Source organism: Siphateles boraxobius, unplaced genomic scaffold, assembly GCF_051911475.1.
Source record: "Siphateles boraxobius isolate OS27281-9 unplaced genomic scaffold, OSU_SipBor_1 47, whole genome shotgun sequence".
NCBI classification, from domain to species: domain Eukaryota; kingdom Metazoa; phylum Chordata; class Actinopteri; order Cypriniformes; family Leuciscidae; genus Siphateles; species Siphateles boraxobius.
In genome coordinates this window covers 1,438,503-1,450,702 of record NW_027509108.1, presented here as the reverse complement: position 1 = coordinate 1,450,702, position 12,200 = coordinate 1,438,503, and the positions used below count along the sequence as shown (strand labels likewise).

Below are 12,200 nucleotides of genomic sequence, written 5' to 3'. Positions count from 1 at the left end.
GGAGGGAAAAGTTTACGTGATCTTGAATTTAAAGACTTAAATGTTCATTTCTATCTCAAATTATACTATAATGGCTTCAGAACACTTGTAATAATGACAGTATTGGAGCCGATACCGATGCCGAGTATCGGATCGCTGCATCCCTAGTTTTAAGGAATAATCAAAATATTTCTTTAATGTTTTAATTTTATCAGTAAAGGTCATTGTGCAGCATGTTGTTTGACAAAAAGTTTGTTTAAATTTATATGATTAAAATAATTGAATACGTAAAACCTTAATTTAATTTGTTTACCAGAAAAAACACAATACCAAATTTGTGTGAAAAAGAACATTTCATGGATTTTTTTTAAATGTTGTGTAAGTTTAATAATTGTATGAATTTCATGACTTAAATTAATTAGACATGCTTTTTGATTACTTAAAATTTTACACCACATATTCGTAACGCCCCCGTCCGCGACACTAGTCGTTTCCCCTGAAAGTAACCCCCCCCCCCCCCCATTTTACACCATATATATATATATATATATATATATATATATATATATATATATATATATATATATATATATATTGAACAATTTACCTTTTTGCTTTCACATTTATGGAAATTGGTTTTAAAATTACTGTTATATTTTGTTTTGATAATAAATTATCCATGATATAATAAAATATAATTTTCTAGGACCGGTCTATTATTTATTTGATCAATCAATCAGTCAGATGAGAAAAAAACAGAAATATTATAATTGAATAATTTTTAGATTTTTTTAATTAATAATTTTTATTTTTATCCATTATTTTAAAAATGAGTACACATTATTACACATCCTGCCCAACGTTATATTCCAAACAATGTGCACTTTTAAAGATAGGGAAAAAATATAGTGAAATTATCTGTGTAGTATCAATAATCAAATTACTTTCGTTTTTGATTAGTTGTTGCAGTCGTATAATATTCTATAAAAGTATTTAAAATTAATAAAATATGTAATATATTCATCCTTCCGTTTTAATAATGATTTGCATTTTTCCGTACATCAGACAGTCTGTGATTGGTCAGTGGGTGTGTCATCAGAGGCTGAATTTGCATATTGCATGCGTTCCTCAGACGGTGACTGGTTGTCGTGTTGCCATGGTGATGATGCAGTACAGCGTGATGGCCAACAACTGCTGGCTGCTGGTGGAGGGCTTGTATCTGCACAGTCTTCTGGTCATCACCGTCTTCTCCGAGAGGAACTACTTCTACATTTACCTCTGCATCGGCTGGGGTGTGTGAGCCGTCACAGTTACAAGCTTCTCTCTGTCTAAAGAAAGGCGTTTGAGGAAACGTTCTGATGCTACATTTACTTTGAAGTGGTTGATTGAAGAGGGGCGTGTCTGAATATTAATGAGCTCACGAGGCTTTTGATTGGCAGACTGACTGTGTGTGTCTTGTGTTGCAGGTGCGCCGCTCATGTTTGTGCTGCCGTGGATGATAGTCAAATACCTGTATGAGAATGAAGAGTACGTGTCTTTCACTTCAGTTCTGACTACAGAAAGAGTTTGAACTCTTAAAACTGTCTTTGCATTAGATAAGATGCCGAACAAACTTCATCATGTTTGCTGCTGTTCTGATGATTTTAGAGTTTTTAAAGGATTTCATCTAATGCAGTGACTTTAGTTTTAGTGTGTGCCTGAAATGCTCAAACCTATTTTTGTGCTGCTGTATTTAAACATGCAGATTGTCTTGATTTACAGCAATGATGCTTTTTTTCCAAATGTTTTCAATAGATTTCACTATTTTACATTTTTGGTGAGTTTAAGGACCCCGTATGTTGAATCTCACTTTTTATTTGCGTTACATGAAAGCAGGTATATTATAGTTAACAAAAAATTAAAGCATAAAATAAATAAAAATTCGTTGCTTGAGATAAAATGAACATTAACTGAAATATAATACAGTACAAAACCACCTTATTTTATTAAGCTAGTAGCAAAAATTTTAACTTTCCTTTAATTTATTTTGATATACTAAATTAAAATTACTGAATTAAAAATGAATAGAAACTATCTAGATGTATTTGTTAAAAAGTAAAATAAATAAGTAATAAAATTCCTAAAAAATAAACTGAAATTAAAATGATAAAGCACAATATGAAAATAAAACTCATTCAAAATATAAAAAAGTATAATAGTGTTACAAAGATACTTTCTTTATATATATATATATATATATATATATATATATATATATATATATATGTCTGTGTGTGTGTGTGTGTGTAAAGAGAGAGAGAGAAATCAGTGTTAAAATGTCGGTTATATTTTGGTTTTATAATAAAAAATAATATTATACATTATTTTATATTTGATAATGCATAATATTATAGGGCAGCATTTTACCTGTCAATTATTTATTTGATAAATTGATTAATCAGATTTTTAAAAAATCATTGTATTAATGATTTACATATAAAATTAATTTTAATTGAATTGTTATCCATCTCAATGTTGTTCTCCAAACAATGTGCCACTTGAGGGCTATAAAAACAACTCCAGTGAATGTTTTCCCTAAAACACATCTGGCAGTCGAAGTCCCGCGGGAGCCGTACAGTAAATCCTGACGTCCTGTCAGATATGGAGTGAGTTTGTGTGGGAAGATATAAGACTGAGAGACTATCAGCTCTTTATGAGCCGTTCACTCGGCTGATCTCCCCTAACAGTCGTGTTCAGACCCAACACTGGAGAAAACACTCGTACAGCGGCCCAGTGCTCTTTAATAATACACACCAATGTGAAAAACTCCTGCGTGTGTGTGAGAACCAGCGGGATCTCATTAGTATGCGTGGCTGTGTGTGCTTAAAGTGCAGTTGATGTATATACTGATATATATACACTCTCAGAAAAAAAGGTACAAAAGCTGTCACTGGGACAGTACCCTTCAAAATGTGTCTAATATGTACCATTCAGGTACTAATATGTACACTTTTAGTACCAATATGTATCTTTGAGGGACTAATATGCACTCTTTAGGTACAAAGGTGTACCATTTTAAAAAAGAGGTAGCGCCACAGTGACAGCTTTTGTACCTTTTTTTCTGAGAGTGAAAGCAAGGCAATGTATTGATAAGTTCTCAAGTGTTAACGGTGTCTCATGCCGTCTGATTCTGGATCAGTGTGAGTTTTTGGAGACCTGACGAACCTTATGTGACTTTAGCCACGCCCCTTTCTTTCTGCACCAATCAGCTGCCCCAGTTATGATCGTCAGCAGCGGATGTCGAGTATAAAGTCGCTGTAACTCACACTTTTCTCTCTCATGGCTTCTCTATTTGGTCCCTCTTTTCCTCCCTACGGTAAAACATCTATTATAACTTATTTGCCTTTCTGTTTATTGTTTTGAGTTTAATTTGATTCATCAGTGGGTGATGTGGTGACAGTACATATTTCATAACCCACAGTTCAGTTTGTAAAGGTTTATTTTCCTTGTTGGTTTTCTTCTTTGTTGTGCGCTATTGCAGCTCAGGGCCACGTTTATGAATAAAGACGTACAAAACCTCAAGGAATATTCTCTGCTTATAACAAGTTAATTAACAGATGAATTATTGCGAGTACTTTTATAAAATTACATTTCTGCTTTTACACCACCCAAAAAATTATCCCCATTCAAGTTTATTTATAAAAGCACATTTGAAAATTACAAAAAAATTAAAGACGGACAAATAACAGTTTAAAGGAGCTATCATAAGTGGCTCTTTTATTTAAGAAAAACAAGGTTTAATTTTTAATTTTTAATCAGGGCAGGATTTGACTTCTAAATTAATTTGGATTTCTCCATGGTCTGATAAACGAGTCCCGCTGGGGTTTTAAAAACTCACACTGGTTTCAGTTCAGACTCATCCAGAGGATTAAAACAACTTGTGTGCATTTACAATTTTGTGAAAGACAAAAACGTACCAAATAAATACCTATGAAAGCTAATGAGCTCACCCTTTTGGAACAGGTGCACTCATGTTCACAGATGTATGAGTGGAATTTATAGAAATAGCTATTAAACGAGAAACAAAACGCCTCTGTTCAAATAACAATGAACCAGATCGTTGGAATGGAAACGCCTAATTAAAGACACCTGCTACTCTTACTCAGAAGTGTAATCAGTGCTCAGATAGAAACACACACACACACACACACACACACACACACACACACACACACACACACACACACACACACACACACACACACACACACACACACACACACACACACACACACACACACACACACACACACACACACACACCTTAAAGTCAATATTACATCTAAACTCACTGTGTGTACTAGTTTCTGGACTTATTTATCAGGGATTGTTATTCTAAAAGAAAAACTATAATCAAAATATAATCAAACTTGGTCAGCCTCTCAAACGACCATCCAATCAGTTCCTGGTGGATAAAATAAAGTTCTGCACCTAAGATTTCTGTTGTTTCTTATTAAATATGCAGTTTCATTCTGAAATATGTCATCTGTCTTAGAAGATAAGCTTCTATATGGAACCTTAAAGTGTTCCGTCAGGTGCTTCATATTTAGAACCTTTCAGCGGTTCCATCATGGGATCATTCTATGGATTTATCTCAAATAATTCTATCCCTATTCTAACCCTAATATCTCTAATTTTAATTTAAATGCATGTTATAAACTAAACAGCTTGCAAACTGAAATAATCGGTTAAGCATGAAACTATTCAGCAATATTTTAAGATATTTATCCTTGAATAGAACCTTTTTAGCCTAAATTGTTCTTTAAAATTAAGCCAAGAACTCTAGGGAATTCTATATAGATATAGAACTTCTTTAATTATTAGACAGAACTGTAACTGTAAGTGATACATGTCTTGAAAATAGCATTCCATGCAAATGCAAACATCCCTTTCTGGTGTCACCATTTTTATGAAAAATGTATTAGCATTGTTATGAATTAGAATTTTTCCATGTTTTAATCGATGGATTGTGATGTTTTGTCATATTCAGATGCTGGGAAAGGAATATCAACATGGGCTACTGGTGGATAATCCGTTCTCCCATTCTGTTTGCGTATCTGGTAAGAGACTCAGACATACATCTGATCTCATTCAACGTGTTTGAAACGAAAAGAACTCGGATTCGCATGACAACGAACACATTCGTCATGTGTCTATGCAGAAGATCTGCTCTGTGTGTTTGTGTTGCATATGTATGTGCTGAAGTATTGAAATTCAGGCGGTCTCTAATATTATTCTGCATTCAGACACACACACACACACAATCTCTTGCTGATGTTATCCGAGGACTGTTTCATCGAGCGCCTCGGGCTCAGGAATGCTTTATGAACTCGGCGTGTCACTGAGCGTTTGTTCGGCGCGCTCATCAACACATATAAAAATGCTCCGGGGGCTTTACAAAATAATGAAGACCATCACAACAGAAATGTTGGTTCTACACAACCGAAATTATTTATTTCACGAGTCCCGTTTGTACTGCAGCAGTGCCATGTTTTCTTTTAATAAAAAAGTACATAAAAAACAGCAGGCATTAGCATAACAGGTTATGAAAACTTTTTTTAATGCGATATGTGAATCTAATGATGCAGTATATGACGTGCGTCTATAGCGACTATAGAGCTTGACACTGATTGTTGCTATTGATTGATCCCTTATGCACTTTTTTTTTCAGCTACTGAAAAGTTGTTGAAAAAGGATATATACACATAATATTCCTAATGTTTGATGCAGAATTAAGCACATTGTGTACTTTATATCTTCCATTTGACCAATCAGAGCAGAGTAGACCAATCACAACAGACTGAGCCATCTGACCAATCAGAGCAGAGCAGACCAATCACAAAAGACTGAGCCATCTAACCAATCAGAGAAGAGTTGAGCCATCTGACCAATCAGAGCAGAGTAGACCAATCAAAACAGACTGAGCCATCTGACCAATCAGAGCAGAGCAGACCAATCACAACAGACTGAGCCATCTGACCAATCAGAGTAGAGTAGACCAATCACAACAGACTGGGCCATTTGACCAATCAGAGCAGACCAGACCAATCACAACAGACTGAGCCATCTGATCAATCAGAGCAGAGTAGACCAATCACAACAGACTGGGCCATCTGACCAATCAGAGCAGAGTAGACCAATCACAACAGACTGGGTCATCTGACCAATCAGAGCAGAGTAGACCAATCACAACAGACTGGGTCATCTGACCAATCAGAGCAGAGTAGACCAATCACAACAGACTGGGTCATCTGACCAATCAGAGCAGAGTAGACCAATCACAACAGACTGGGTCATCTGACCAATCAGAGCAGAGTAGACCAATCACAACAGACTGAGCCATCTGACCAATCAGAGCAGAGTAGACCAATCAAAACAGACTGAGCCATCTGACCAATCAGAGCAGAGTAGACCAATCCCAACAGACTGAGGCATCTGACCAATCAGAGCAGAGTAGACCAATCAAAACAGACTGAGCCATCTGACCAATCAGAGCAGAGTAGACCAATCACAACAGACTGAGCCATCTGACCAATCAGAGCAGAGTAGACCAATCAAAACAGACTGGGCCATCTGACCAATCAGAGCAGAGTAGACCAATCAAAACAGACTGAGCCATCTGACCAATCAGAGCAGAGTAGACCAATCACAACTGACTGGACCATCTGACCAATCAGAGCAGATTAGACCAATCACAACTGACTGGACCTTCTGACCAATCAGAGCAGAGTAGACCAATCACAACAGACTGGGCCATCTGACCAATCAGAGCAGACCAGACCAATCACAACAGACTGAGCCATCTGACCAATCAGAGCAGAGCAGACCAATCACAACAGACTGGGTCATCTGACCAATCAGAGCAGAGTAGACCAATCACAACAGACTGAGCCATCTGACCAATTTGAGCAGAGTAGACCAATCAAAACAGACTGAGCCATCTGACCAATCAGAGCAGAGTAGACCAATCACAACAGACTGAGCCATCTGACCAATCAGAGCAGAGTAGACCAATCAAAACAGACTGAGCCATCTGACCAATCAGAGCAGAGTAGACCAATCAAAACAGACTGAGCCATCTGACCAATCAGAGCAGAGTAGACCAATCCCAACAGACTGAGGCATCTGACCAATCAGAGCAGAGTAGACCAATCAAAACAGACTGAGCCATCTGACCAATCAGAGCAGAGTAGACCAATCACAACAGACTGAGCCATCTGACCAATCAGAGCAGAGTAGACCAATCAAAACAGACTGGGCCATCTGACCAATCAGAGCAGAGTAGACCAATCAAAACAGACTGAGCCATCTGACCAATCAGAGCAGAGTAGACCAATCACAACTGACTGGACCATCTGACCAATCAGAGCAGATTAGACCAATCACAACTGACTGGACCTTCTGACCAATCAGAGCAGAGTAGACCAATCACAACAGACTGGGCCATCTGACCAATCAGAGCAGACCAGACCAATCACAACAGACTGAGCCATCTGACCAATCAGAGCAGAGCAGACCAATCACAACAGACTGGGTCATCTGACCAATCAGAGCAGAGTAGACCAATCACAACAGACTGAGCCATCTGACCAATTTGAGCAGAGTAGACCAATCAAAACAGACTGAGCCATCTGACCAATCAGAGCAGAGTAGACCAATCACAACAGACTGAGCCATCTGACCAATCAGAGCAGAGTAGACCAATCAAAACAGACTGAGCCATCTGACCAATCAGAGCAGAGTAGACCAATCAAAACAGACTGAGCCATCTGACCAATCAGAGCAGAGTAGACCAATCACAACAGACTGGATCATCTGATCATCAGAGCATCTCTTTACATGCATGAAAACCATCTGACACCTTGTCAGAACTAAAATTGCCATACATTAATTGCATTTTATTTAGAAATAAATGTATGTATTATTAATCTATATTTGTTATTTATTCATTTGTACACATTTAACTGCATTTTGGCTTATAAATCATTTCCAAAAGTGACTAATAAGTATGAAGTGGATTGCAGTCTGTGTGGATGAATTCAGTATTCATCGAAACTCAGTAAGAATCAAACTCATCAATGTGATGCTATAACTGTTGTACTGATTAGTGTCTGTCACAGTGATTCTCTTCAGTCTTCAGAAATCACACACAACTAAATCTAGTCTTTAATGTCAGAGTAGTAAATATGATGCAGGAATACAGTAAAATCAGCCTGTTTCCATATAATAATAATAATTTATTACATTTATATATTGCTTTTTTACTGGGTACACAAAGCGCTTCCACATATGGAAGGGGGAAACATACTTACCGTAAACATAAAACTTACCGTATTATGTGGATATTGTAGGCTTCAAGCATACAGATTTGTGTGCTGAAGACCACACCTTTTCTATGAATATTAATGAGATCACATTGATGTGTATGTGGAGGGTGTGATAATGCATTATGTTTTGATATGTTACCATGTACGGTAATTAAACAGAGATATTGGGGTTGTTTGAATGACACACATCACATGATGACACATGATTTTAACCTCTCTCTCTCTCTCTCTCTCTCTGTCTCTATTTCTTTCCTTCTGGATTAGATTAATTTCATCATATTCATTCGTATAATAAAGATTCTGATGTCCAAGCTGAAGGCGCATCAGATGAGATACACCGACTATAAGTTCAGGTAAAGAGCGTCGTCTTTATTTAACACAAACACACGTCACGGCCTCATTGAACGTGTGTACCTCTCTCGACCTCCTCAGGCTGGCCAAGTCCACGCTCACACTCATCCCTCTGCTGGGAATCCACGCCATCCTCTTCACCTTCGTCATCGACGAGTCCGTGCCGAAGGAGTCTCTTCTGAGGCTGATCCGCCTCTTCTATGACCTCCTGTTCAGCTCCTTCCAGGTCAGAGGTCCAGGTCACACACACACACACACACACACCGTTAGCATCGGAGCATTTCAAACAGAGATTGGATTTTATCTGCAGATGGAGGAGGTTCATGTGTGTTGTTGTCTGTAGGGTTTGCTCGTGGCCATCCTGTACTGCTTTGTCAACAAAGAGGTAAGAAATGTTACTCTTTTCTCAAAATCATCACTTAAAATCACAAAAATGCAGCAGTTCTCAACTGGTTTTGCTTCAGAAACACATTTTTCTTTTATTTTTTGGACTTGATTGTTGTCCCAAGACCAGTGTTTGTTTGTTTTTTAGTATCATTGAGGTACTATTATTGTTTTATTTACATTATGGGTTAGTTTTTATATTTATATTTTCATTATCATTTTCATTTTGGTCAACGTTAAAGGTTTAGTAATTGAGTAAACCATTAAATCGGTTAACGTTTATTGTATTTAAAGTCTTTGAAAATGTATTAGTTTTATTTAACTATAATAACCCTGATCAAGAGAGCTGCAAAATTGCAACAAATAAATAAAAATAGCATGCCAATTTGAAAAATGATTACATTATTCAGTGGAATATGAAATTTGACCATTTTAGAAAATATATGCATCGTTGAAGAAACCAACTAGCTAGTCATGACTGTTTCCCGAAATCGCATTGTCGCAGAATTGTCGTTCAACCATGTCGGTTAATGATGTCACGCATGTGGTGGAGTAATAACTTTCTTTAATGAATCTGTTTAAGATCAAATTAATTCTAGATGTTTTGCTATAAATTACAGACATGGCATCTGAGGACTCATTCTCATTTTTCTCAGTTATTTTTGCTTTACTTTCCAGATTCAATCATAGGCTCGTTCTTACGTACTAGAGCTTATTCGCACATGCGCACTTTACAAAAACGGTGCTTTAAATCTCTCGACAAACTAAATGACGTAAATGACATTTGTATTTATTATAAATAAAAGATCAAGATTTTACTGAATAGCTTGCTTATTTGGCTCAAGTTAACGATTTATTGAGTCCACATGTCATACAAACTTGAAATTGCTTCTAACCTCAGGTCGAGAGCTGTTGTTCCATACACACAACTTTGCTATGCTGTTTGCGAATGTTCGTTGGTTTTCGGGAAACACCGACTCGTTGAACTGTGGTGATAATGGTGGAACTTGCGACCATAGTTGGCTAACGATGCTTTCGGGAAACACACCCCAGAATAGTCCTTCGACTCAGGCTGTTTCTCCTGCTCTCCAGGTCCAGAGCGAGATGCTGAAGAAGTGGAAGAGGTGGAAACTGGGCAAGGACATCGAGGAAGAGTACCGTCACACCCACAGCCAGACACCCCACGCCAAAAGTGTTAGCATAGCCCCGGCGATGGCCCACGGATGCCCCGACACCCCAGAGGCGGCGAGCACGGCCTCGGCGGAGTCCCAGCGTCTGGTGTCGTGTCTTCAGAACGGGGGGAGCCGGAGCAGAGGACGAGCGAGACTGCAGATGTCCTCCGAGCCACAGGAGGGCGCCAGTAACTGCAGCTCTCTGACGGAAGACATCTGTCTGGAAGAGCGGCCCCTCAACAGTGAGTGCTCAGCGGGGGTTGCGGAAACTAACGTTTGAGGAACGTGATGCTGACGGATGTTTTAACACTAATGGATCAATGGAAATGACGATACATTCCAGATACAGACTTTACATTAAAAAGCGTCTTCTATCGTGAGAAATTATGGAGCTGTGGATCCTTTAATAACAAGCCGAAACTGTCTCCTGAGTTGGTAAATAACTAAACAGTAGGGCTGTCAAAATCGCTGAAAAGCTAAATTTGAATTTCTTTCTTAAATATGAGCAAAATTGTAATTATATTTGAATTCTAAAGGCATCACTTAATGTTTGAGGAAAAGTACTGTGTTGTCTCCTATGGACAAGATATGGGCGCAAATGAGTGCATATAAACCACATCAAGCATCGCATCTTTTATTGAAAGGACATTCGCTTTTTAAAGTGCATTCACTTTTAAAACAATTGTTCTTAAATAAAATATAATGTCCTTAATGCGCTGCAAGGAAAATTAAGTAACAAAAGTGCTGAAAACTGTGTAAGTGCATCAGTAAACTGAGAAAACATGCTTCAACATAACAGCGTAATGCACTACATGAACACAAAATATCAAACTGCCATTCAGAAACAATCCACTTCCACTCACTACATCTGCTTATTGTTGGTCAAGAACACCAGACGCTTAACTTGATCTGAGCGAGTTAGAAACGCTTTTGTTGATAATGTTTTCAGCTGATGAATACACACACTCAGCTCTGACTGATGTGCAGGTATGGTAAAAGTATGTCGTTGCACGATTTCTTTTTCCGTCATTTTTCAAATTAACAGCGCAGCCACAAAACGCTGTACTGGATAAACTAACAAAAACAAACCGTGTCAGTTACAGCATCATGATGTCTCGAGCGCCTCTTGACACACCAAAAATTCGAATGCACTTTTTTTTTAATTCAATGAATATTTGAAATTCAAATTTTTAGTTGACAGCCCTACTAAACAGTATTAATTATTGGTGCTTTCTAAGCTCATTCATTAGGGTCATGGGTTATTTCTCTTTTGACTGAGCAACCGCCTAGAAACCGCCAATCATAGTATTGGAGATACCAATTACAGTTGTGTATTCAGCAGACGCTTTTATCCAAAATGACTTACAATAGAGCATAGGCAGTTTGTCACAGAGCAAACAATATTCTCAGTATACAATGCCATTTTCGTTGGATTAGCTGGATTTCGAAACAGACTAGAGCTAAAGAAATAAAACGATGCTGCTTCTTGATGGTTTCACAGCTTATTCCACCAGAGAGGATCAGAGAGGGTGAAGGGTCTGGAAAGCTGCTCATTCTGAAGGAACAACAAGGCATTTCTCATTCAGTGCCAATGAAAACACTTGGTAATTTACCCTCTCAGGAGTTAAAACCGCTTTCATTGGGTCGTCCTTTAAGAAACGCTCAGCAAAACACTCACACTGACAGAGATGAGCTGCAAGCCGTCCAGAATTGAGTTCTGTTTCACTGACCACGGACACGAGACAGTGAAACGTGTCGATCCGAGATCTTCATTCGTTCGGCATCAGTAAACATGAGTTTGGTGTTTCACATGGGCTGTGCGCTTGGTGTCGTGAGCAGATGCTTTAATAAACAGTGTCAAATTCAAGCAGATCCGCATTGGAAGCGTACAGTGTAAAGCTACTGTTTACATGCTATATGTCTATCCACACACTTCACTGAAGTGCCA

At 38.1% G+C, this 12,200-nt stretch overlaps 1 protein-coding gene across 2 annotated transcripts in view; it reads left to right on the top strand.

Annotated features, from left to right (window-relative positions):
* gcgrb (glucagon receptor b) overlaps positions 1 to 10,875 on the top strand; it is a 63,151-nt gene extending 52,276 nt beyond the window's left edge. Inside the window, exons 8-14 of one of the 2 annotated variants that reach the window (XM_077201379.1) lie at positions 1,112 to 1,271; positions 1,446 to 1,506; positions 5,009 to 5,078; positions 8,610 to 8,698; positions 8,778 to 8,922; positions 9,040 to 9,081; positions 10,173 to 10,875. In XM_077201379.1, the coding sequence (XP_077057494.1) occupies positions 1,112 to 1,271; positions 1,446 to 1,506; positions 5,009 to 5,078; positions 8,610 to 8,698; positions 8,778 to 8,922; positions 9,040 to 9,081; positions 10,173 to 10,532 (927 nt within the window). In that variant the 3' untranslated portion in view covers positions 10,533 to 10,875. Of the gene's footprint in view, positions 1 to 1,078; positions 1,272 to 1,445; positions 1,507 to 5,008; positions 5,079 to 8,609; positions 8,699 to 8,777; positions 8,923 to 9,039; positions 9,082 to 10,172 lie in introns of both variants that reach the window. The other variant, XM_077201378.1, reaches the window with a different exon arrangement.
* The last annotated feature ends 1,325 nt before the right edge of the window (positions 10,876 to 12,200 follow it).